At 44.3% G+C, this 27,080-nt stretch overlaps 1 protein-coding gene across 2 annotated transcripts in view; it reads left to right on the top strand.

The window, feature by feature from the left end:
* SUN2 (Sad1 and UNC84 domain containing 2) overlaps nt 1-25,608 on the top strand; it is a 32,727-nt gene extending 7,119 nt beyond the window's left edge. For both annotated transcript variants that reach the window (XM_081877714.1, XM_081877715.1), the window contains exons 3-18: nt 2,465-2,661; nt 3,674-3,811; nt 5,052-5,147; nt 5,900-5,993; nt 7,401-7,471; nt 8,349-8,470; nt 9,426-9,644; nt 10,499-10,576; nt 11,928-11,971; nt 12,954-13,119; nt 14,214-14,429; nt 16,787-16,871; nt 17,429-17,544; nt 18,626-18,793; nt 20,210-20,302; nt 21,242-25,608. In XM_081877714.1, coding sequence (XP_081733840.1) covers nt 2,465-2,661; nt 3,674-3,811; nt 5,052-5,147; nt 5,900-5,993; nt 7,401-7,471; nt 8,349-8,470; nt 9,426-9,644; nt 10,499-10,576; nt 11,928-11,971; nt 12,954-13,119; nt 14,214-14,429; nt 16,787-16,871; nt 17,429-17,544; nt 18,626-18,793; nt 20,210-20,302; nt 21,242-21,358 — 2,020 coding nt within the window. In that variant the 3' untranslated portion in view covers nt 21,359-25,608. The remainder of the gene's footprint in view (nt 1-2,464; nt 2,662-3,673; nt 3,812-5,051; nt 5,148-5,899; nt 5,994-7,400; nt 7,472-8,348; nt 8,471-9,425; nt 9,645-10,498; nt 10,577-11,927; nt 11,972-12,953; nt 13,120-14,213; nt 14,430-16,786; nt 16,872-17,428; nt 17,545-18,625; nt 18,794-20,209; nt 20,303-21,241) is intronic.
* The last annotated feature ends 1,472 nt before the right edge of the window (nt 25,609-27,080 follow it).

Genomic DNA, 27,080 nt, shown 5'->3' with positions numbered 1-27,080 from the left:
CTCTTGTATACTTACTTGAGAGTAACCCTGTCAAACCCAGTGAGGTTTGCTTCTGAGTAGACCTGCATGGGATTGAGAGAGGCAACCTCCATAGTTTTGATGACCAGTGGTAGACAGCCCCCCAATAGATTGTCCCTGAGAAAATGTGTCCCTTGCACAAAAAAGGCTGTCTGGCCCTGTTTAAAGCTTCAGGCCTCGTAGCACGCTTTTAAACTTCTGGGTTGCCCCAGTTCATATGCAGTCCATCAGTTATATGGTTCAAAACATGTATAGTGTGTACAAATGCCTGGATTGAGACATTGCTCCAGTACTGGCATAAGAAAAGGAATAGAACAAAGCCACCCACAGAGAAACTTGTTCTAGGATCCTTTCCCCACTTGAACCATCAAGCATGCCCCATAATCCCCATAATTTGAGAATATTTTGGGGTGTTCAGTAATAGAGCATGGGTTTCCCAAGGGAGCCCCCAACCTGATTTCACCCAGCCCTCTTTGGGTTCCATCATCTGTTCAACAGAGAGGGGAAAGGGCTTCAGGCTTATGCAAACTGTACAATTGCAGCTCTTTCCACTGCAAGATTAAAGCAGAAGGGGGAATGTTTCAGCAGATGTTTTGCAGATATGCAAAAAGGTAGTCTGTGCATTTTGCAGTGGCTGTTGCATGCCTGCCTTTCAAAGTTTTGAGTTTCTAAATAGTTTAACTTGGGGCTTGCAGTTTATCTGTGCATGATCTTATTTGCATTCTTCTGCAGAGATGACTGAATTCTTTTTAATAAAAACAAAAGCAAGCCAAATGTCATACACAAATGATAGTTGGTGACTTGTTGCTTTCATCTTTATCTCATCCTTTTTCCAGTGCACATGGTTCCACCTTCCCATTTTATCCTCACAAAAGTGTCATGTGGCAGCTAAGACTGAGAATGTGTGACTGGCCCAAGGTTGCCTAGTAAGAAGAGTCCCTGTTGTCATGGTGGCTGCCCAAATGCTCCTGGGAAGCCCACAAGCAGGGCTTGAGCATAACAGCACCTGGCGCACATGTTCCCCAGCAACTGGTCTCCAGATGCATACTGTCTCTGATACTGCAGGTAGTGCATAGCCAGCCACCATGATTACTAGTAGCCATTGAGCTTCACAGCTAGGCAGGGATTTGAACCAGTCCCTCCCTGGACCAAGTTTACAGCTTACAGCTTACTCCCCTTTCAGAGTATCTCACCCACCTGCAGTGCACAATTATCGCCACATAATGGACATTCAAAAGCCAGTTCTAATCCCTTTCAGATCCACGCTAACCTTGAACACGCATCATTTCCCTGTTTCTCTTTCTGTCCTGTTAAGTTCAGCCCCCAGATGCATGTCTGATACGTGGTTAGTCATTACATACTACCAGCTTCATGTGTGTGAGCTTTGCCTTTCCCACACATTTATTGATTGATTAAATTTGCATCTTGTCTTTCCTCTGATGAACTCGGGGCAGCGTTTGTGGGTTTATTCCCAGCTCTTATTTTATCCTCATGGCAACCCTGTGAGGTAGGTAGGAATGGGAGAGAAAGTAGATAAAGTTTGCATTTAAGGGCTGACCTTACAGCTTAGAAAAGACTGCTGAATTCTCACTTTCCGAAATGCAAGAATCAAAACACAGCCATCCTTCAAAATTTGTAGTTCCCTGGATTTTTCGGTACAGTTCTACAGCCAAGTAATATGTCCAGAAATACAAATATTAGCGGAATATATACCGTACATAACTGTGAAAATAGCATACCAAAATGCATATATTAGAGAAAATTGCTTTGCAAAAATGTGCATTGAACAGAACTGGATACAAAAATGTGTACATTAGGAGAAATTAGCACTGCAATCCTGATGAATTTAAAATAAAAATTTCAAACTGACATGGAAGTGTGGAGAACTGAACTTAAGACTGGAAGAATGAGAAATGGTCGGATTTACCCATCCCTGGTGGTAGGCTTGCTTGAGAAGGTCTCAATCAACCAGTTTGTTTCATGACATAGTGGGGATTTATATGCGTGAAAGCTGCCCCAGGTCGTTTGACTCTTTAAAATATATACCTAGTTCGCTTTTTCTGTCTTAGAAAAGACTGCACAAGACACTCTGTTTAGGGTTTAAACATAACACATTATTTTACCTGGTATACTAAAACATATTTACATGCATTTATTTATATATCTGGGACTGACAGACTTATGAGACTTTACAGACTTCTTCTGAGGCACATAGCAGCGTACATCAAATTCAGTAACGCTCTACAGTTGATAACAGATGTAACTGAAAAAACCGCCTACTGCGGTGACATCATAGAATTCTATGCCTCATTAACTATTTCCGTAGTGTTTTAGATGCACCACTCCCACATGAACCTGGTTCTTCCATTTCTTAGTCCACCATTCTAACCACTATCACACTGACACACATTGGCATGACAGTGTCTTCCTTTTTTTACTCCTGCAGCCGGAGCCTGAGAAGGAAATCGAGCAGTGTGAAGCGGCCATCTCCGGCTCCTAGCCTGGGAAGCAACCCTGCTGCCCATACCACCTCCTATTATAGCGAGTCTGTGGTCAGCGAATCTTACCTGGGAGATGGCAGGGGACTTTCTGGCAGAAGCAGCGCCCTCTTGGATGATCCACTAGACCGCAATTCTTACTGGAGTGAGTATTTCTTTTCTGCTTAAGCCAAGGTTGGGGAATCTGTTGCCCTCCAGATGTTGGTGGACTCCAACTCCCATCATTCCTGGGTGTTGGCCATGCAGGCTAAAGGGAGTTGGAGTCAAACAACATTGGGGGGGGGGGAGGGATACCAGTCTCCCACCCAGTATAAGCTGTAGAGAGGTTCTGTATGGTTGCTTAGCACTCTCCCCAGCTACTTCTTACTTTCTTACTTATTCTGAAATATTTATATCTGCTTGCTCTGCAGATCATATGTATGTTTTTCTGTTAGAATTATATAGTATTATGACTGCTCTATTTATATTAATAAGAATCAGGGTTGTGGGTTCAAGCCCCACGTTGGGCAAAAGATTCCTGCATTCCAGGGAGTTGAACTGTGTGAGCTTTGTGGTCCCTTCAAACTCTACAGTTCCATGATTCTAGGTATACTAAATGGTAGTGCTGTGCATTTCTTGGTATTGGTGTGTGTGATGTTGTTAGCTTGAAGAATAAAGGCCTTCAAAGTAGATAATAATTTAAATACACCAGCCTTCCTCAACCTGGTGCCCTCCAGATGTTTAGGGCATCCCAGCATTCCTGCCCATTGGCTGCGCTGGCTGAGGCTGTTGGGAGTTGGAGTTCAAAACATCTGGAGAAGAGCTTGCATCCGCTTTGCTCTTCCCCAGGTATTTTAAGTTGGTGCAGGATGGCAGCCAAGCCACAGTTTAGTTGAGGTTTGTGGTTAAGGTTTCTTCTCTTTAATCACAGCCCGTAGTTGTAGGACAAACCTTGGCTACACGTTATAGTTAAGGGTGGTAATGGGTAATTTGACATCAGGTGGGTGTAGCTTGCCCAAATCTGTCTCATGGGTCAAATCAGGAGGTCTAGCAAGCCAGATTGGGTCCAAGAGCCGTTGGTTCTCCACCTGGTATGGACAATACTGAGATTGATGGTCTGATCCAGTATGATAAGGCAGCTTCCTGTGTTCCTAAAGAAGTTCCTCTTTCCTGGCCAGGCGAGGAGTTGTCAGCGAGGAGGAGGAGAGGTACTGGAGGCTCGGAGTCCAGTAAAAAAATCAATGGGCTGGTTGAAAGGAAAACCTACGACACCTACGCCTCATCATCTGGCTACTCCTCTGAGGATGACTATGCAGGTACAGAAGTGCTCTTTGTCCCAAGGCAGTAGCAATGATGCTCTGTAATGAGAAACCTCTCAAGAAAGAAAACGCCTGTAAAAAAAATCTTCTTGCACCAAGCCCTGTCCCACAGCATAGACTGTTTTTAGGTCTCTTGTGGTGAAAACAGAGGTAACCCTTTCACAATGGCCCTTTGCCTGTAGTGTCATCATAGATTTGCAGTTCCTCTCACACACCAGCAAACCTTTGGTTCTGGCATCAGTCTCCCACCCACAAACCATTCTCTCATGCTGCAGGAAGGCTGCTCACCTTCGTAAAAAAAACCAATAAAATAAGAACGACATGACACATAATGCAATATTCCAGTTACAATTAAGTGAGCTGCAGCGACAAGAATTTAGATGCCCATACTGGTCTTGTGTTCTAGGGTTCTGTAGGGGTGGGGCAAGACCAGTTGCTATTTCTGCAGCGGATCTGCATCTCCAGCATCCTAGAGCTGACCAATCAGCATGAAAGGGGAGCTTTTTAGCTGCTGTATGCTCCAAAGTGAAGGAACACTGAAAGCACATTTTTGCTTCATTTTGAAGAGAATGGTGTGCAAGTTCTGTTACGCACAATGGAACTTCACAGGGACCACAACTCAAGTCACTCCAAAGGAAGATACTGGAGCACACCAGAACTATGTGCACAGGAAACAGTAGGTCTAGCTGAACGGCAGTACATGGAGGTCTGCGGTGATAGTTGCAAAGCATCCCTAATTTTTATTACTATTGTATAATCTTAGAAGGCTGTACAGTATTCAAAGGGGTGAGGCTGTGAGGGGGCATGGTTATGACTATAATGAAGGAACCCTGCTCTTCTGAATTTGCCACTACGCTACTGGATGCCCCATATCAGGGCAAAAAGGTGAGTTTTCACCTGCTGAAAAAATGACAACAGTGTTGTGATTGGATGGGCCTGAGAAGGGAGGTTTTTTCAAAGGTGTGGGGCCAGCACAGGGAAGGCCCACCCATGTGCCCCCTTCCTCATTAGGCGTAGGGACCACCACCAAAGTTTCCCTTGCACTTCTTAAAACTCAGGCAGGTTGGTAAATGCTTTATCAGTCCCCTGTTTCCTTGGAAAGGTTTCTCCTACTTTGGGAACCAAGGAAATAGAACAATAAATAAATAATGGCTTTTCTTTCCATTCAAAGTGTGTGAAGGAGGGAGGAAGAAGTGATGTCCTGTTTGCTGACAAACCTATACTCTGTTTCCTGCAGGTCACACCTACTTGGACCAGAACACTTCTGGTTCTGTGCTGAGGAATGCAATCTCCAAAGCAGGCTCTTTTCTGTGGCTTGTGCTTACGTCACCAGGTAAATGGAAAAGCCATTAAGTGTTTTATTTACAGTAGTGATTTTCATTATGCAAGTTAGCAAATGGAAATGGAAAGACAGCCTGAGCACTTCTATCCCTACTGAGATCACACTGATTGTTGTCCATCATATTACAGAGGCCTGGTTGGCCTCAACTACAAATCAGGCATTTAGTGTTTCTGGTCCAGTGCTGTGGAACACACTGCCAGCAGAGATGCAGCAGACACCCTCCCTTTGGGCTTCCATACATCTCTTGAAGATCTTTTTGTGCCAATGCAATTATGTGACTATTTGTGACAACAGTAGTTAGTAATAACATTATTGTCTTAGCATTGCTAAGCAAATTGGCTTCCTGTCACATCACAAATGTCTTCTTCATGCCTAGAGAGCTGGAATCAAATCTCTTGATATAATTCAACCCTTTCACGATGGAGTCTCCTCCTGAATTTCCTGTAACAGAAGGGCAGTTTTTTCGGACAGCAGTGGGAGCAATGCAGAAGATTTAGATGTTCTGGTTTCTCTGACTGTTGCCATTTCTGCTGCCAGATCTGCCTACATGGCAAGCGAATAAAGGAAGTTGCATGCCAAGACCTGTTTCCGATGAGCTACATTGGGGAGATGGGAAGTGCATGAAGGGAAGCTGGTATTATACCAGTTTGCCAGAGCAGGAAATGAAGTCTTAGATCTTGAAACAAGCTGAGCTGTTGACATGGCCTGTTGCTGTTTTTCATGCTGCTCTGGTGACTTTGCAGGTCGGATCTTTGGATTGCTATACTGGTGGATGGGGACCGCGTGGTACCGCCTGACCACTGCAGCCTCCCTGCTGGATGTCTTCGTCTTAACACGGTCAGTGTGGCAGAGAATTTGGAATGCTCAGGAATGTGGCTGGCAGCAATTTCTGAACTGGCTGAGAGGCAGCAATTGGGTGGAAGCTGAATAGTGCAAATGCCGACAGGGTTTCCAAAGCTTGCCCTACATTAGGGAGTGGGAGCCTCTTGCTCTCCAGGAGTTGATAGACTCTGAATCCCTGAAAATTGGCCATGCTGAACTATTTTTCTTTCTTTTTCTGGTTTGTATCTGATGTTTTAGCTTTGATGTGGTTGCAGTGGCATTACTATTTTGATTTTGTTATTCAACTTGGAATGACACTTTATAGTCAGTCCATGTATATACATTTAATTAATTAATAATAATAAATAGTTTGTATGTTATGTGGTTGGAATGATGAATTTGTTAGGTGCCTTGAACTTCTTTTGAAAATTAGGGGGGCTAGCCATTTGAAAAATAAACAAAATAAATATGTGCAGTCTTTCTGATGTCATACAGACTGCCCCTTATTTACTGGAATGACCTCTCCCATGGCTGATGCTGGACTACAGTTCCTATCATCCCTGACTGTCGGCCATGCTGGCTGGGGCTGATGGGAGTTTGGAGTCCCAACACCATTGGGAGGAGGATGACAACAGGTTGGAGGCAGCTGAACTAAGGGGTCACCATATGCAACCCAGTATTTGGGGCTGAGATTGGAGCTACAGGTTGCAAGAGACTTGCAACTGCTGCTGCCCATCTAGCTCTCTTTGGTTCCTCTTCTCACTAATGACAACCATAGCACAAAGTGTTGTGCAAAGATATCATGTTGCGTATTTCCCCGTCTCCTGTTGCATTGTGGGGTGGGAAGGCCCATAGCCTGATGGCTGACACATTGTGTTGTGGTAGTCCAGACGTTAGTAATCTCAGTTTCAGAGAGGGGCAGTGCAATAATTACTTACTACATGTTGCATTGTGATAGACCAAGGGTGGGGGACCACAGGCCTGGGGTCTGAATGTGGCCCTCTGTGCTTCACTGTGTGGCCCTCAGAGCTCTCCCAGGCCCCACCCCTCACTCTCCCTACTTTGCACCCCTGATACTTGGATAATGCCTCTTGCTTCCCTGGATGGAGGTTAGAGAGGGTTGTGGCAGTGCATATGTAGAAATTTAGCACATTGTACAAAGGTAAACTTTGCATCCATTGTTTTCCCTGCTTTTGCCTTTTGCCCTGTCCACCACTGGCATGTAGGGCCCCCAGAAGGTTGCCCAGAATGAAATGTGGCTCTCAGGCTGCAAAAAGATTTTCCCACCTGTATGGTAGACATTATGAGGAAGGGCAAATTGACCATAGACAGTGGCTGCTTCGCTGCTTTGTCAGGTTTTGCCTTTGTGGAATTCCACTGCATCTTATCCTCTCCCTTTCTCTCTTGCTCCTTGGTGCCCAGGAGCTATCCAATCCTGAAGAAGCTCCTGCTGATGCTGCTCCTGTTGCTGCTCCTGACTGCCATTGGCTACGGTGAGTTCCATATTGCTATCAAGGTCCTCCTGCACATCAGTACGCGCTGCTTAATGATTAGTTATTCACCAACTTCCTTTCAGGAAGGGGAGAACTGTAGTGTAATAAGGACTGCTTTGCAGGATCAGACCACGCACCATTCCTCCTCCTGCAGCAGCCAACCAGATGCCTCTGGAAGCTCACAGGCAGGGCAAGATGGCAATTATTCCTGTGTTTTATCTGCCTGCATCTGAACACTGGGCTTCTAATTTTGCTACCTCTGCTGGTAGCTTTTGTTAGTAATATCCTCCAAGATTCTGTCTGATCTCTTAATTTTTTTAAATTTCCCCTTCTGGGGAGAGGCTGTAGCTCAGTAGGGGTCCACATGCTTTGCATGTAGAAGGTCTCAGGTTCAGCCACCGGTATCTCCAGGATGGGTGGGGGAGGCCAGAGTTGGGGCTCTCCAGATGCTGCTGAACTATAACGACCCCCCTCCCTGAGCATTGGCCATGCTGGTTGGGGCTGGCAGGATCTGTTTGCCATGGGAGACAGCGTTGAGCTAGAAGAACCATGACTGCTTCCAAAACTGGTGTCCATTCCCACATCTTATGGTGAATTGCCCAAATTGGTGTGAAGTTCTTCCTTCTATCCGTCCTGAGCTGACTGTGGTGCCAATCCATTTCATTGAGGGACTGTATGTTCTGGTGTTATGAGGTTGAGTTGTATAAATCAACCTACCCATGTAAGCCCTCATTTGAATTTTGGTGTATACGCTGAAGTTTATATTTAGCTAGATTTTTGTAAGTCAGACTGGACATCTGCTTTGACAGAATAGCCGGGTAAAGACCCATCAGATAAACCCAGCTGTAACTGAACTCTCCTTACTAATCACATTTAGGTGCCTGGTATTTTTACCCCTTCGGACTCCACCCATCTGTGTTTTCTTGGGGATCTGTGAAGCTGTCGTCTCCTGTTACCAAAAAGGGAGATGAAGCAAGAGATTTTGTTGCATTCTCGGAGGTGAGTACTATGTGGATCTCAGAGGTTCATGAGTAGGAGACACCCTGCAACATTTCTGCTCACTCCTAGGCTGAACTGAGCTAGGGAGTTCCCTCTTTGCTTCACAGGGATATAATTATATTCTTGTATACATAGGTGGATTCACGCAGAGCCATATACTTTGCTGTTGGCTGCTGCTGAGCTGTAACCTGGGGTTAAGATGGTCATAAAATTCTAATGGGAACTATGGTGGGTGGTGCTGTGGTCTAAACCACTAAGCCTAGGGCTTGCCAATCGCCAATCGGAAGGTCGGCGGTTCGAATCCCCGCGAAGGGATGAGCTCCGCTCCCATTGCTCGGTCCCTGCTCCTGCCAACCTAGCAGTTCAAAAGCACACCAAAAAACTGCAAGTAGATAAATAGGTACCGCTCTGGCGGGAAGGTAAACGGTGTTTCTGTGCGCTGCTCTGGTTTTGCCAGAAGCGGCTTAGTCATGCTGGCCACATGACCCGGAAAAACTGTCTGCGGATAAACGTCGGTTCCCTCGGCCAGTAAAGCGAGATGAGCGCCGCAACCCCAGAGTCGTTCGCGACTGGACTTAACTGTCAGGGGTACTTTATCTTTTTTATGGTGGGTTAAGAATCCAAGGGATAGCTCAGTCAGTAGAGCATGAGACTCTTAATCTCAGGGTTGTGGGTTCAAGCCAAACATTGGGCAAAAGATTCCCACATTGCAGGGGGTTGGAATAGATGAACAAAGAAAGAGCCTTGCTGTATCTGAAGCCTAGGATACATTTCCAGCATACATTTAAAGGAAATAATTCTGGGAGCTGCAGTTTGTCAGGGGTGCAGAGAGCATTTTACACGATTCATTTTAGATTCTTTCTAATAAATTATGGTGATAGTAGCCTTATGTAGCTGCCTCTCTCTCTCTCTCTCTCTCTCTCTCTCCCCCCCCCCCCACGCCTGGATTTAAAAGGGACAGCAGCAGGTTTTGTCTCGGCTTCAGGCACTGGAGAGACATCTTGAGAGCCTGGAAGGTGCAGTTTCAGTACTGGAACTGCAAAGAGGGGAAAAGATGGTGGAAGGGGCAGCTCTGTCTCATGACGATACCCTGTCACTTCTGGATGGGCTGGTGAGACGACGAGAAACCATCTTGAGAGAGGAGTTCCGTGCAGAGTCAGACCTTCACCTCCAGGTAGGGTAGCAGCAGAGAATGAAGGGCACATTTTGGAATCAAGGGGGAGAATTGACTGTAGGGCTGCAAGCATGTTGACTTGTGCACATAATTGCTTAATTTCCAGTTTTGAACACTCCTCAGATTTGGGTATGAGCAGGGTCTGGATCCCCTTTTTGCATTCATTACGATTTGTGCTCATGGTATCGGGGTGGTTATACACAATCTCACTTTCTATGTTGCTTGGACCTGCAAAAGTTTTGGAGTGGACATACTACTTTGTTTCCAGTCGGTGCATGTCCTGTAACTTCCTGATGAAACCCTGCAACGCTCTTGCTTCAGGAAACCATTTAACTTGTATGCAATCCTTGTTTTTCAGAGGTTTCTGAGAAATGGCTCTAGGGCACTCACTCAGGGGCAACCCTGACATTGACATTAAACACGTCTTCCTTCTGCATGTTGCTCCCTACCCTTGCTTTAAAAAAGCAGTTGCAGTTTGCTCAGTCTTGATCAGGATCATGGGATGGGAGGAGAAGGGTCAAACCTTTCCTCTGCACCATTTTTTCCACCTAAAAATGATCTCCTGAAGCTGCTGTTTGCAGCAAACAGCAACAAGAAGTGGGATCTTAAGGGGAGGTTTCTAGCAGAACAACAACATAGAGGGCAAATGCTTGAAAAAACTGATTGTTATGCAATTTATCTGTAAGTAATGGCACAAAAATTACTTGCTGGAGCTCTAATTGCAGTTTTGCAATATGTCAATATTTTGGTTCATTGGTTTGTTTGATTAACAAGTTCAAAACCTAACTATTAATCAGTTATCAAACTTGTGCTTGTTTTTAAAGCTATATACTACTTCTCTTGTTTCCCTACAGAATGAGTTGGATGCTTTTCGATCCCAGCTACGGAAGGATTTTGACAGTCTCTTGAAGAAAGTATCCCAGGCTTCAGAGGTAAAACTTGATTTCATATTTTAAGGATGCAGTGTGTAGGGAAGGCTGTCATACCACCTGCATTCACTTTCAAAGAATATTGGCTTGTTGTATCATATGAACCAAGGATCCTGGCTTAACACAATGCCTGGTTGGTTAAACAAGCCACTTTAAAAACCATGGTTTGAACTTTCTTGATGGTTTCTTGTGACATTCACCAGAGTTTGGTGTAAGACAAGAATCCTTGCTCGTAAACACAACAAGATGACATTTCTTTGAAATTGAAATTACTCTGCAGAATAACATAGGAAGCTGCCCGTACCAAGTCAGACAGTTGCCCAATCTAGCTCAGTGCTGTCAACACTAGCAGTAGCTCTCCAGAGTTTCAGACAAGGGGTCACTTCCATCCCTATTGGGGGATGATAGAGATTGAAGCTGGGATCCTCTTCATGCTAAGCAGATGCTCTATGTCTGATCTATGGTCCTTCCCAGAAGTCGTCCTCCTGACTGCACAGGAGGAGGAAGTGCCTGAACCTGTGCTTGAACTTACTGGAGCTTTTTCATGTTGCGCTAAACCATGGTTTCTTGTTACATGTAGCTGAAACCACTGTCTTAACAGCTCTTGTAGTTGTAATGTGGTCCCGTCCCCCCCATTTTTAATCCAAATAGAATATTTACAGTTTTCACTTTTTAGTAAAACATATATAACCTTTACACTGATTATTTCAATTCTGTTTCACCGCATCTTGAAACATTACTAGGTGTGATGCAGCTGATCTTAAGCACATCTCCCACTAATTTCAGGGAGGGAGGTTTAAGCATGTGCTTAGCTCTATTTAATTAAATGAGACATGCAAACCAGACTTCGGGGGGGGGGCTAACTCAGTGGGGAAGCATGAAGTCAGCTGATGGGCAGATGGACAAGGCTTAGTCCTGCATTGGCTGTACATCCTGTTCTCTCCAGAGGCTGAAACAGAAGTGCAGGAGGTGAGGAAGGTCTGTCTTGAAGCACTTTGCAAAAGCAGTCTTTGAAGCAGCCTCTTGCTTCTCCCCTATGTAGCCAGTGGTGAGTTGAAGAGAGGAGGCTCCTTTCTGCTCTCTCCTACTGCCTGCCTGCTCACTTAAATGAGAAGCACGGTGATTCTACAAAGAGCACTTTTGCAAATGGCTTTAACCCCTGCTCACCCACTGAGAAGTGGAAAAAGAAGTAGTGAATGGTCCAAATAGAAGATATGTTATGATTCATCCATCCATCCCTTGCTGTGGCGTGTTGTGCTCCTCCAGTTCTAGATACACACACAGTGCTGCACAAGCAATGGATTTTATTCTGCTTTGTTTCTATTTCGTGACCTGTGTCCTATTTCTCCCACAGGAGACAGAAACTCGGATGCTCCAAATGACTTCACAGTGGCAAAGGTAATTTGAGCATCCTCAAGAAAGAGTTGTCTCCTATGGCAGTTTCTGTCTTATGATAGCAGGAGGGCCGGGAATGCATGTAACCTGAGAGAATTGTGTTTAAAGTGACATTGTTCTTAACTTAAAAGTGAAACTTACGTATTCTTGGAATAACAGGGTGCATGAATAACCTGAGAATTTCTGTCAGTGCTGTTCATACAATTTATCACCTTTTAAGTAGTGATGCTGACATATAATGAGCTGGTAAGATGCATGTTCAGTGCTTGTAATACTTGCTTATATTACAAGTCAAACCTGATTGTTTGGCCCAGAAACCTGTAATTAGTGGCTGAAATATGGTTTTAGGAGATTGGAGGGGGGGTCGCACATAATTGTTTTTAATTCATTTGCAGTTTGCAACATTGTGCTTTTAAGAAAGTGCTTTTTCTTAAGTCCTGTTGCAGTCAAAGATCAACTAGGAACTATTTTTTGATAGCAAGTACTTATAAAGAGGCATAGTCAGTTGCTGCCCTATTACCTACATTCAGAACATCATTTGATTTTTTTTATCCCTCTCTGCAGCCACAGTCTCACAAAGAGACATCCATGAGATCAACAGCAAACAAGACATATTGGAAATCAGAGCAGATCCACACCATCCATTTAAATCACATTCACACACATTTAAAGCACAACTTTCTCCAAAAGTTGCTGGGAACTGTAGTTTCACCACCTTGTAGAGCTACAGTTCGCAGCACCCTTAAGCTACAGTTCCCAGGCTTCTTTGATGAAATGCATGTGCTTTAAATATACGTTGAATGTGCTTTAAATGTATGGTGTGGTACATAGCTTGGATTAGGCTGTCTGGTATGGGTTAATTCTCATGGGGTGGCTGTTGACTGATCTTCACAGCCAAACATAGTTTTTGTAGAACATTATTGGTGGAGGTAATTAAAGATACCACCGACTCTGAAGCACCTGAATTTTCATTTTGCTTTTGAAGCTCTACACAAGAAGGTCTGATGGGTAATTTCCAAAAGGAGATGGAAAGGCTGGAAGCACAACTGACAGGCCTGAAAAAAGAATTCGTGGTCTTGGCCTCGGATCAGAAAAGGTTCTCAAAACACGTGGATTCTTTGCCAGGACAGATCAAGGAAATGCGGGAAGATGTAAGTTCATTTTATTTTATATATCATTTATTTAACACCTTTCCTCCAGCTCAAGCTGATATACATGGTTTCTCATCTCTGCATTTTAAGTCTTGCAATAAACCTGTTATTCCAGTCCAAGTTCTCCCAGTGACCTTCATAGCTAAGCCTTTCTTGGAAAGCTTTTATCTCTGATGTAGTATAGCCAGGGAACTGGAGGTCTGCTCCTTTCTATGTAGGAGTAGACATGAACCAGGCATGGAGAGCCTCAGGGCCAAATTAAGTCTGTCGGAGGTCCTAATTTTTCCTGCAAGGCTGTTCTCTCCAAACCACACTTAACCTGCCCTGACATCTGAGGTGTGTCATATGTGTGGCAGGTAAGAACATGGCTGCAAAGGAACAGTCTGGAGATTAAAGTGCATTACTGATGGGCGCTGACAGCAAGCCCTGCTTCCTGATCAGTGCTGAAAGCACATGTCATTGAAGTTATTTATTTATATTTTATTGATATTATTAAAGTAAATAAACAAATAAAAAAAGAATAGAAAAAGGAGAGGATACATCAGAAACATTTTTAAAAGCAGAGGAAAGCAGCAGAAACAAAATAAGCATACAATATAATTAAGATTACAAAACTATATAAGCTTATTGTTTCCCTTAAGTATATGTTGATTCATGTGTCACTATGGTTTCGACAAATGCATTCCAAATATTTATTAAATTTGTCGCCTGTTGTCACAATGACATCAGGTAAATGACAGGTAGGCAGCCCCACATATCTGACAAAGTGGCCTGCAGGGGGTGGGAAAGGTCAGTGTCCAGCCCACGGATCAGCAAAATGTCAAAATTAAAAGATGTCAAAAGATGAAAAGCTACAAACATTTTGTTAAGTATCTCTGCCCCACCCATCATGCCCCTTAGAACAAATCTTCCAAGGTGGAAGCACTGCTGTTGCTGTTATTTAACAAATGTATACCCCTCCTTTCCTCCGAAGGGAGCCCAGGGCAGCTGTTGCTTGTTCTCAGTAATCTCTTTACATTCTCTCCATGGAAGGTCTGCAATTCACAGGAGGAAAAGTGTTTATGAAACCTGTTCTTCTCTTTGTTGGATTTCAGGTGGAAATCCAGTTTCCGATATGGCTCAGTCGATTCCTATCCCAGTCTAAAAGGGATGGGACAGGCAGTCTGTTTCTCCATCGTGAAGAATTAGAGGAACAGCTCCTCAAACTGGAGCAGAAGATCCTTGCCAAGGTCTCCGAGAACCAGCAGCTCTCTGCGCGAGACTTCGGGGTGGTACTCCAAAGGGAGGGCGTCATAGGAGTAACAGAAGAGGTGAGAATTTGCTTACCAATTGGCTGAAGTGGTTCCTCACAAGGACATTTCCAAGAATGATGCTAAGATGGTGATGTAGAATGTTACCTGTGTGTGTGTACTTAGAGGTCTGGAATGTGAAAGTAATATTGAGGAGCAACAATGAAAAGGCTACCTCACCCCCGCTAAATTTGGCTGAAGAAATGAAGAAAGCTTTGTGGGAAACCAGGAGTGATTTTTTGTCCAGTGGCATCCTGTTCTTAATTCTTAGTCTGTGTCCTTTCTTAGTATACTTAGTACAGTAAGCCTGCAATTTGTGTGTTTTTAATTTGTGCGCATTCACCTTTACGCACTTGGCAAATTAAAATAATTAAAGGGGGCAGCCGTCCGGGGGGAAAGACTCTGGCAACCCCCCACTCCATTGCACCCAGCGTGTTTAGACGATACGCAATTTTGGCTTTAGGCGCGATCACCGGAATGTAAGTTATGGGCTTACTGTATACCTTAATTCTTAGCATATGTATTTGTATGTGAGTTTGGTTGCTGGACCTAAAGGTTCTAGTAAAAAAACAAAGTAGGTCTCCAATATCTAAAATGTCTCCAGCTCCACCTGCCTTAGCTGAGCCATAAGCTCTGGCTCTCAACCCCCACGTCTGCAATATGGGGCAAGTCTTTGTAAGAATGACTTATGTGCAGGTAGTGCTGTGAACACTGAAAATGCTGTATAAATGCCAATTATCATTATGAAGGAGCCAATGATCAGGCCTTCTGTTCAGGGCTGAACCAGTCAGTCATGTTTGTTAAGGCTCTTCCCTGCCTCCCTTCTGCTCTCATGATTCTTCCAGCCCATTTCTCAACCCAGATGTCCTATGGCATCAGCACAGCCATGTCCAAACCTACTAGCCCAATGCTCCAAGCTTTGAAAATTCCCAGGGGTACAACTTTTACCCTGGGTTTGGTTTTCTTTTCACGGCCACATTATACTTTTAAGCAGATTGCTTCCCCTCAAGTATCCTGGAAGCTGTAGTTCACCCCTCTCACAGCTACAATTCCCAGCACCCTTAACAAAGTACAGTCCCCAACAGTGTGGTGCAGCAGCAAAAAAAGCTAACGCTATTCCAGGCTACATCAACAGAAGTATAGTGTCCAGATCAAGGGAAGTTCTAGTACTATTCTGCCTTGGTCAGACCACACCTGGAATACTGTGTCCAATTCTGGGCACCACAATTTAAGCTGGAAGGTGTGCAGAGGAGGGCAACCAAGATGATCAAGGATCTGGAAACAAAGCCTTATGAGGAGTGGTTGAAGGAGCTGTGTATGTTTACCTTGGAAAAGAAGAGACTGAGAGGAGATACCATAGCCACCTTCAAATATCTCAAGGGCTGTCACATGGAAGAGGAAACAAGCTTGTTTTCTCCTGCTGTGGAGGGTAGGACTCAAACCAATGCCGTAAAGTTACAAGAAAGGAGATTCCAACTAAACGTACAGAAAAACTTTCTAAGAGTGAGAGCTATTCGACAGTGGAATGGTCTCCTTCGGAAGGTGGTGGACTCTCCTTCCTTGGATGTTTTTAAGCAGAGGTTGGATGGCCATCTGCCATGGATGCTTTAGCTGAGATTCCTGCATTGCAGGGAGCTGGACTTGATGACCCTTGGGGTCCGTTCCAGCTCTACGATTGATTCTATACCTTTGACAACAGTGCAAGCAATATTTTGAGTGGCATATCAGCAGCCATCCATTAGGTGGCACCGTCAGCCATCCCTTTGCTCCCTGACACAGTAATAACTCTTAACTTTGCTAATATATTTGCCTGCTGGATATTAAGCCTCAACTCTCATCCTAGGCAGTATCGGTTATTGGCAAAATAGTGATCAGCTCTGCAGGGTTTGACAGTTCCTTATTTTTCAGGTTGTCACTAACAATGTAGTGTGTAAGGCAGGAAGGAATGGTTAAGTCACAATTTATGGGTAATGTGCAACTAAGTTCACTCAGAATAGACCCACTGAAACTAATGAATATGGCTAAGTTGTGTCCATTAATTTCAGTGGGTCTACTCACTGAAATTAATGACACTAACTTTTAATATCACCCTATGCCTCTTCAACCGAGTAAAAATGTGGCATGATGTTCCCAGGCAAATTTTTGGCACAGCAGTCCCACCAGTCCATACGGTGTAGGTCTCATGTCTTAGTGGTCTGCTGATGCACCACTGATATGCAACCAGTCTCAGGATTTGCCCCAGCAGAGCTATACCTTAATTCCTCAGGTAGCCTTGCCATTTGCACGGTTTACCTCTAGCTTGACAGAATAGAACAAAACTGGAAAATAAGTTTTGGAATCCTGAGTTCCTTACATTCATTCCCTTTGTCTTGTTTCAGCAAGTTCACCACATTGTCAACCAGGCCCTGAAGCGCTACAGCGACGATCACATTGGAATGGTTGATTATGCTCTTGAATCTGCAGGTATGCAAACTCTGGCTAGGCTGGTCTTTCTGTCCTTATAGCTGTCAAAAAAGGTAGCCCGTGAGCTAGAATTGGCATGATGTTGATTACAGGTACTGCTGCAGGAAGGAATTGTCTGAGAATCTTCTATTTCACGTTAAAAACAACAACAATCATGCTTCTAGCCCTCATAGTGGCAAAGAATAACCTAAAACTTTGTTGCCAGTTTCTGTTATAAACTGAAAAACCAGAAAGGATTCTTCTCCCTCTGCATATCCAAACCTATTTTTCTCAAATTTCAGCAATTTTTGTATCTTCTGTCTCTCCCACAAGATTCAGCTTCTGCCCTCTCCCAAAAAAAGTCCCTAAACCCCAAATTGCCCATTTAGAATAATGCATGCAAATATGCTCTGAATAGCCCAGTTGCAGTTTGGGAATATCTTATTGTTGGAGTGGGAAATGTTAAAGGAGTGTTCAAATCTCTTAGATTTATCAGCTGTCTGCATGAGCTCTCTTACTGCTTTGAGCAGAGGGCAAAACGATGTATCTCTCCTTCACCCATATCTTTTTAACTACAGGGGCCAGTGTTATCAGCACCCGGTGCTCAGAAACCTACGAGACCAAGACTGCATTGCTTAGTCTCTTTGGGATCCCCCTGTGGTACCACTCCCAGTCTCCACGAGTCATTCTGCAGGTAGGTCTTATGGCCCTGCCCTACCTTTTCTTCGTTATTGTATTCTCCCCAAAGTGTCTGGTTCAAATCCACAATACCTCACCCAGCAGATTACCTTTTTATTTAGATGTTCATCCTAGAAGGTTGGTATGTATTGAGAATATCCACAACTACTCTATAAAGTAAGCTGGGACAGAGAGTGTGTATGACTGGCCCAGTAAACTTCATATGCAAGCAGGTATCAATATAGCGGTCTCAAATGTTGAGCTGGAGAAAATATGCTGTGTGTGCTATTACATGCTCAGACAAAGCGTATCAAGGCTTTGCATAAACTCCCCACTAGACAGAATCTGGAACCTGGCAGTTTACCTTCCTGAGAAACTCTTGCTTTTTGCCTTGGGTTCTTTTGCAACTATTCCCCCGGTGTGTGGTCTGAAGGCACCTTGCTAAAGCTAAGCAGATCTGGCTCTGATCTATACCTGGATGGCTGGCTGCCCAGAAACTATGTGTATGGCACTTTGGGTTCCAAGATGGAAGGAAAGCAGGATATTGATGTAAAAAATTAAACAGAACTGTGGCAGTAAAAATAAAACCACCTTGTAGGAAGCAGAGAGGTAGTGAGTGCAGTAAGGAACAGGGATCCACATGACTTCATCACAAGGATGTGCCATATTCTACATTATAAGGGGAAGAGAGAAAGCACGTGACAGAACTGATTGCCATATTCAGCAGCATTCCCGTGTCAATTACAGCATGTCTTTCCACCTTGAACTCCTTGGAAATGAAGGCGAAATGTATATTACAGATGGAGCAATCTGCTCCCTGACCTGCATGGAATTCCTAGTCACCTGCCAGGTGATTTGTTAAATACTTATTAACAAATGTTTAAAAGTCCCTTTGCCCTGTTTTATATGGAATACGATAACAGTACCACAAGGTGCCAAGGGCTGTGTTAAATTTGTGTACAAGTACCAACCCAGAGATCATTGTCTTTTCCCTCTTGGTCTTTGCATATTGGAGCATCATCTCTGCTTTCAGAATGGTTAAGTCTAACATATGGCAGCCTCTTACCTAAAACTCTGTGTGTTTGATTTAATTTCAGCCAGATGTCCACCCTGGGAACTGCTGGGCATTCCAAGGCTCCCAAGGCTTTGCTGTCATTCGCCTTTCGAGCAACATCCGTCCCACAGCTGTGACGCTAGAACACATCTCCAAAGCCCTCTCCCCCAAAGGGACCATTCCCAGCGCCCCCAAGGACTTTGCGGTCTATGTAAGTCACTCTTTGTTTGGGACTTGGGGGGGGGGGGAGGAGATGTCGTAGATTGGGCAAGCTTGAAAGAGGCACACTGGAGATAATTTCCCATTCTCAGTCAGAAGAGGGAAGCTTCTCCCACAATTTGCTAGCAGGGGTTCCAATAGCATTCAGGGCTTTTCCACCAGAAGAGTTTCCTCAGATTTCTCTCTCTCTCTCTCTCTCTCTCTCTCTCTCTCTCTCTCTCTCTCAAAAGTACAGCAAGATGCCCTTCATAAATTTGCCCAACTGGGTCGTCAGATGCACAGCTATTTAAGGCCCCATCTGCACAATATACAGTTAAACCAATATTATTCCACTTTACACAGTCATGGCTTCCCCCCAAAGACTCCTGGGAACTAGTTTGTGAAGTGTGCTGAGAGGAGGCCCCTACTAACCTTACAGAGCTACTGTTGACAGATTTCCTCAGGAAAAGGGACTGATTGTTGCTCAGCATCTTTAGCAAACGGTACTTGCCAGTAAGCTTCATGGCCTGGGGGATTTGAACCCTGGTTTCCCACGTCCTAGTCTGACGCTACACCACACTGGCTCTCAGTTCAATCATATACATCAGCTTTCACCCACCTGGTGTCCTCCAAGTGTTTTGGACCACAACTGCCGTCAGTTGTGCTGGCTGAGGCTGATGGGAGTTGTAGTCCAAAGAGCCCCATGTTGGCCAAGGCTGATGTGCAGTGTGAATACAGATGCACCAGGCAACCCAAGAGTCTGGGGTGAAAGGAGCCATTTGTTAAAAACCTTGGGATCATTAATGATGAAGTTTGGGTTGGTACAACCAAGACTGCAGGCATATGTATGATGCACACTGATGTTAGTCTTTGTCCAACTTACACTGCTGCAGCTCCCCCACCTCCCTAAGAATCCTGGGAACTGTAGTATGAATGTCTTGAAATTTCATTTGGAGCCCGAGAACCATCCTGCAGAACTGCAATTCCCAGGGTATTCAAGAGGGAAAGAATGAATTGAGACAGTATAAGGCACTGCATTCACATCACTCTTTTACAGCACATGGCTTTTCTCAAAAATCCTGGGGATCGTAGTTACCCCACTGTCAGCACCCTTAACAAATGACGGGTCCCAGGTGTGGAGGTGTGAGATTCCAAAATTGCACCTCTCTTTGGGAAAGGAGGAAGAGGCATTGACGTTCATAACTACCATCAGCCTTCTTTCCCCATCCCCCTACTGCTCCCATTTGTCCCTTACCTCCTCATAGCCCTGTGTGTTTCATTTTGGCATGCAGCCACAAGACTGGCCTTTAACCGCACTTGTGTCCCTCCCCCCTCTCTAATCCTGCGGTTGCTCTGATCTCCCCACGGCCCTCCCCTCCCCATTCTCTCACCCCCTTCCCTCCTCCCCAACCTGTTTTTGTTTCCACAGGGCTTAACAGAAGAAGGGCAGCAAGAGGGCACCCTCCTTGGCCAGTTCACGTACAGCCAGGATGGGGATCCCATCCAAACATTCCACTTGCAGGTAAGGAAGGAAAAGGTGCAAGGTTTGAAGGGTGGTGGTGGGTCCAAACCCTAGCCAAGGTAGAACTGGAGACTGAATCAGGTGACTTGGTCCATCTAGTTCAGTACTGTCTACACTGATGGGCAGCTGGTCTCCAGGGTTTCAGGTAGGGCAGGGGCCCCCTCTCAGCCTTACATGAAGATGCCAGAGATTGAGCCTGGGACCTCATGCATGCAAATGCTATAACTCTTTGGGGAAAAGGAAGCTTTGGTTGGGTTTTAAGCCAGGGATGGAGAAGCTGCAGCCCTCCAATTGCTGCTGAACTCCAACTCCTATCAGCTGCTGCACCAGGAAGGCCAGTGGGCAGGGATGGTTGGAGTTCTAGTCCAGCAGGACAAACCCCACCCCTTAAAAAATTATTGTATAAAATTATGTGTAAAAAGTTACAGGACATTAGTAGGAAGCAATGCAACATGTGCTGGTTAGAAATGAAGCAGTAGAATAGGATCAGCATTACACTAGCCATAGTTGTATGTGTAACAAATAGGATCAAGAGGGACTGAAACAATTCATTTTTGTACCTCAAGTCATCATAGCACTCTTGTTTGTTATTTAAATTGAATACATTAATTGTATTGCAGCACATGCCTAATATTTGGTGATGCTAGGCATGGAGTAGTCAGATAAATTTTACCTGTGGTTGCGGCAGGAATAAAGAGGGGCTATTGAAATACCCATCAACAACTCGGCTCAGGGCTGTACATCTTGTTAAGAGTGGGAAGGTGGTACCTGGGATTGTGAGCAGTGCCAGAGCATCTCACAGAAGAGGGTGGTGGTGAAGACGGCGGCATGGCAGCCCTCTGTCTCCAAAGAAACAAGCTTGATGCTTCTCTGGCCCTCAGTATTTCGCCTTTTTCTCTTCCCTTTTCCCTCCCCGCTTCCCCTTTTTTCCATCTTCAGGATGAAGGCAGGATTGCAGCTTTCCAGCTTATTGAGCTTAGAGTTCTCAGCAACTGGGGCCACCCGGAGTACACCTGTATTTATCGTTTCCGCGTGCATGGGGAGCCGGTCCCTTAACCCCTCCTGCATGCCGCAACCTTGCTCACTGGCTACCTCAAGTTCTGCGCCTCAGACTGACAAAAGGCAGACAGAGAAAAGCAGTGTTGGAAAGGAGAGCAACTTGGGATGAGTGACGCTTCTTTTTGTTACGAGGGGAAGCATGGAGACTTCAAAATTCCTATCCTGGTCAATTGGTTCTCTCCTGAGGGCAGGGGTGGGGGTACCTTTCGGTATGCAGAGGGAGAGAGAGGGCTTCTTGATTTTTGGTATTTTATATTCAGCTTTTTGGGGGAAAACAAAAGCCTATGCAGTTCATCTCTTCCCCCTCCACCATCAAGGAAAAATAGTTTCTGGGTGTTCCTTTAGAAAGCTGTGCCATGATACTGTCATAGTTCTATCAGTGTTTATGTAATTATATTATATTTGGGGGGGGGGGAGTGTATCTATGGATTCTTTCTTTGATAAGGGTAGTAGGAGACCCCATGCTGTTGTTTTTCCCTTTCCTGGGTTGGAAAGGTTTAATTTTTCGTTTATCGCACTGTAAAAAGTGGTTTGGCGTTGGCTGCAAAAGGAGCCTGCACAGTAGAAAAAGACAGAGGGGGAAATTGATGTTTATTTAAATGAGAGGCTGCAATCCTAACCAAGCTTACTAGCAAGTAAGCCACATTTTGCTTAGTGGGAATTACTTCAGTGTGAACATGCATGGGCTTGCCCTGTCAGGTTAAGTATTTAACAACAAAGGCTGGCGTGTTGAAAGATGGGAGAAGAGTCTATTTTACAGTGCTCAGAGTTGGTTTTCTAATGGAACTGCTTAGCTCTGCTAGTATGTATCACTGTTGGAACTCATTCCCATTCTACAACACTTAATTTTCTAGAGGGAATGAATATTGTCTGGCCAGCACGGTCGTGGGGCGGGGGGGCTGCTTGTTAAGTGGCAAGGGAAAGCATTCTGTACATGTTCAGAGACACCCATTATCTCAGAGAATGTGCCCCAATCTTAAAATAGAGCTTACAGGGCCTTGATGAGCCCTGCTTCAAATAAACTTCATTTTCTTCCATTGTAAAGGAAACAAGGGGTGCTTGGCTCTTGTTCTGCAGGTTTTAACTCACAAGCTGCTGCAATGACCAGTGGGTTCATATGGTCAAAAATCTTTCCACGTTTCTGCACCTGATCCCCACGTGCAGCAAGACAAGGTAGTATAAGCAGCTCAAGTTCTGAGGTGGTACAATGGACAGCCTTGCATTTTCCTGTTCATACTGTTAGTAGAAAACTAGCAGAGGAATAAAGGTGGGATTTCTCTCCCTGCTATGCCAGTTTTCATTTTAATTTGCAAAGGGTATTTTTAAAAATGGCATACATACCCATCTTTACTCTGAAGGGGTACACTCTATGTGATTGCCTCATTCTTCTGCAGTATATAGACTAGCCCATACGGGAAATCTCATGACTACTTGGGTAAGGTAACAGAGGTCAGAATTTGTTACATTTGCTTAACATTAATATTTGCTGACTAGTTATTTATAGTAAATAGGTACCTGTAGTTGCCAGCAGTAACAGTTGTACTCTGGAGGGACAGCCTTCCTTGTATGGATACAGTATCTCATAAAATAGTGCCTTCACCTAGGCTTTTACCAAACTTAAGGCTGAAAACACATGGGCAGTGCTGAGTAATGAAAATTTCTGAACTGAAATTAATGTAGGAGCAATCAGGGTTTCTTTCCTACCTGCCTTTTATTTTCAGGGCAAGCTGGCTGTGCGGAGTACTTAACATAAGCTAGTACTTAACATAAGCAGGAAGCTGTGTCCTTCCCACCTCCCTTCCAGCTATCTGTGGAGAGTGCTGATTGCCACAACAGCTGGCCCATCGTTTTTCATTTGGGCTTGGCCATAGCAATAATGTCCATTTAGGGATGGCACCAAATAAAGATTTAGAAATATAAGACATACAGGCATTTGGGGAACTGGCAAAAGCTAAGTTGTGCCCGAAAAGGGGAGCGAGAAGCTGCAAAAATTCATACTGGCTGCAGATTTGTTATGTCAGTGGAGAAGTCAGTGTGGCAGGAGGAAAAATGTCCCATAGCAGAAAAACCCACTCTCACTCCTGGAGGGAGAAGCACTGTCTTCATCCTAAATCCCAAGAGGAGTGGGCTAATGCGGTGTTCAGCTTGAGTAGTTCCCCAAGCTATATAGAATACAGCTGGTTTCTCAACTATATCGAGGAGCCAAGTAGACTCTTGAGTAAATATGATCAAGGGCACAGCTTTACACCCTTTGAGGATGCTATGACAGGAAAGTGGTATTAGTTATGTGTAGAAGCCACTTTGGCAGTATATAAATTAATTACATAATGACACACATCAAGTAGATCATAAGGAAATAACAGTATTACGTGGGTCTCACAGCTTCAGTGTTAAAAAAGTCATAAGGATTGATGAAGGTAGCTCAAACGACAAGAGGGCAGCTTTCCTGTTTTAAACCTGAAACCATGAGTGGTGGTGGGATTTGGCATACACACCTCCACCCCAACAACAGCTTTTGCCTGGATGCTTCTGGTAACACATAATCCTGATTATAACTAAAGGGCCTTGCATTGCTAACTAAACACATATCTATCTATGCATTCTTGCTAAGCTACTGCGGAAGTACATCAACACAGTTTATCTGCTAAGCATTTCACAGCTTCCCCAGTCTGGTGCTGTTAGCTGCTCCAGCTAACACAGCCATGTGGTTTGCAGGATCAGTTAAGATGACCTGCACTATTAAAAGAGGCACATCATTCTATCAGGGTCCAGTGATAACTGCTATGCTCTTTGGTCTATAGCAGAATCCTTGTGAGGTGTTTTGATGCCCTTGTATGCAACAAGTGAATAAAGGCCAGTTCCAACAGTTTTTTCCTAGAAAGCAAGTAGAAGGACCACATGGTCAAAAGCAACTCTTGCTTTGTATCAGGCAGGAGTTACATAATCTGACATGCAAATTTAGCAGCATTCTGGAAGGCGTGTGTGTGCAGTTTGCATTACAAAAATACATTGGCCAGGTTTTCCTGCTTTTTTCATCTGAAATACAGAATAAGGGCTAGGAAAAAACCAGGCTTGTTACAGGAGGGTGGATTGCAGTTAAACCTTAGGAGAAACTTCTTTAAAGGTAAGAGCAATCTGACAGTGGAACCAATTGCTTTGAGGGGTGCTGGGCTTTTGCTTACTGGATGTCTTTGAGCAGATAGCTATTTGCTGGGAGTGATACAGCTCCAGATTCTCTGCAGTGATGGGGCAATGTTGGGCGAGGTAACCTGAAGGACCCCAACTGATTTTGAAATTAGGCAATTTTGAGGCTTGCTTCAACTCACCATGCTTGGTAGGCAACCTGTTGTGCTTCTACAAAGCACTAGGTCAACTTATGGTGTTGGGGGGGGGGGATTTCTAATAAAAACTTGTGTGTTTTTTGTAGGCAAAAGAAAATATAGGTCTTACTCTTGTCTTTGTACTCTCCAAAAGATGGGGGGTGTAATAAGCACTGATTTTTACCTGTTCTCTACTCCTCATAAAAGAGGTTGATGGCTAGGTTGTACTTGGGAGAAAATGGAGAGAAGTCTGTGTAGGGGTGTATAAATCCCATGTTGATCATTGTGGGGTAGTTTCCCGCAGTTGGGCTCCATACAATAATTTATGTGGATAGGCTTCTCTGCTCTAGTAGTTGCATGGAAAGAAAAGATGTGTTTAACAGACCCTAAGTGCAACAAAGTGATTAAAAATCTAGAGTGACCAAATGAACATTCAGTGAGCTTATGAATGAATGCATTTGGAAAAGCATAAAGCTTTCCTGGTCCTAGGGTCTGCTCAAAGCCACATCAAGCAAAGAGTCAACAGTTGAAGAATGCTGGTGAGTCATGCACATAATGGCTTCATGAAACTGTAGGCATTTCATGCTTGTGTCAGCTCCCTGACCAGTAGCAAGGTGCTCAGATGGCATTTGCAAGGCGAGAGCAAGTAGGAGGCACCTTCTAAAGCATGACTTCTTTGCCCGCTCCCTTTACTTTTGACCTGGCCTGTTGTACTCTGTAAAGCACCATGCACACGGATGGTGCTGTATTAATAATAATGCTTCTCCTATGAAAACAGTTATGTACAAAGTGTGCTTGGATTTGTATCTAAGACTGTATGTAGCCTGTTGCAAATGCTGCACTGTTCCGTTCCTTATTTTCTATCTCTGGATTGTAATTTATGCCTATGCAAAAGAAACTCAAGACAATAAACAATTTTTTTAAAAAGGGTGAAGCTGACCATTGGTGAAGAGGGGACACTTTTTGGCCAGGGTGAAGGCTAGAAGCATTAGCGAGAAGAGACTATGCTGTAAATAAGTTGCATTGGAGCTGTTGTCACTGTCGTCCACATTTCTGTTCCTTCTGCCTGAGGTTTTTCTTTAGTCCACTGCTTTCCCCGGGAAAACCCACTGTTTGATGCTTGTTCCAATTCAGCAGTAATCTGCAGAAAACTTGATTGACATTTGTTCCAATTCAGTGATACACAGCAGGTTTTCCCAGGGAAAGCAGTGGGACTGAAGAAAAACCTCTGACAGGAGGTACAGAAGTGTGGATGAGCCCTCAGTCAGTGCAGGACACACACATTCAAACTCAACATTATAAAGCCAATTAGGAGAGGGGGAAAAGGTGGGTGGGCAAGGAGAAATCCCCCCCCCTTGTGTATTGTTTATAAGCCTGCAGGCAGAAACTGTCCTGTTTCCATTGATTGTATGTAAGCTGCTCTGGGAGCCTTTTTGACTGAAGAGTGGATACAAATGCTCTTGTAAAATTCAGCCAATGCCCTTATTTTTAATTGCAGCAATTTTGATGAACCGAACAAAAGCCTGGCTCTTATCTGTGCCTAGATGGGAAACAGAACAGGGTTCATGACTGCAGAGATGTTTGCAGGTTCTAGCCCCTTTCCAGCACAGTTGTATTTTACAACTACTGCAAACCACTAACTTGGGAGACTTTGGTAATTTAAACACTATAAAAATGCCATAAATAAGCAAGTGGGACAGCTGAGTTCCAAATGCATTGCCTCCTGGTCCTTGCAAACCACCATTCAATATATTTTGCTACTTAAGTTTAAAGTACAATTTAAGCCACTCTGAAAACCGCTCCACTTATAAGAGCAGGATACAAGTACTGAAAACAGAAGTGTAAAAAATTGAAACCTACCATTCCAACATATTTACTAAATGTTAAGTTCATTCTCTCCAATTCCTATCATCTGAAAGATCACCACCAAGGTTTGGCAATACTTAATCATTTTCCATGTGTTTGATGGGCTTAACAGACCAGCAGCATTTCTCCAGCAGATGCACCTTCTCACAAGGAGGGAGGATGCTACAACTAATGACGTTCCCCCATGTGTCACTATTAAAAGAGAAGTCCTTTCCTCCTGTTAAAAGTTTGGCAATACCTTTTGACTTTCGGCTTCTGCTTAGGTGCTGAAGTTCACTGGTATACTGCCCAGTTGCCAACTTTTATTCCTTTGCCTTTAACAGCTGCACGAATAGCAGGAATTCAGCAGACAAGAGCTAGCATGATTGAAATGCAGTGGTTAGAATGTCAGATAAAGACTAGGACTGGGGAAGACACTGGTTCAAACCCCCACACTGCCATATAAAGCTTACCGAGTGACCTTTGGTCTCTGCACCTCACCTACTTCATAGTGTCATAGTGTACACTGCTCCTCAACCTTGAGCTGCTTGGAG

Source organism: Podarcis erhardii (assembly GCF_964252035.2).
Source record: "Podarcis erhardii genome assembly, chromosome: 10".
Classification (NCBI taxonomy): domain Eukaryota; kingdom Metazoa; phylum Chordata; class Lepidosauria; order Squamata; family Lacertidae; genus Podarcis; species Podarcis erhardii.
The sequence above is the reverse complement of the archived record's forward strand: the minus strand, read 5'-3'. Positions and strand labels throughout refer to the sequence as shown.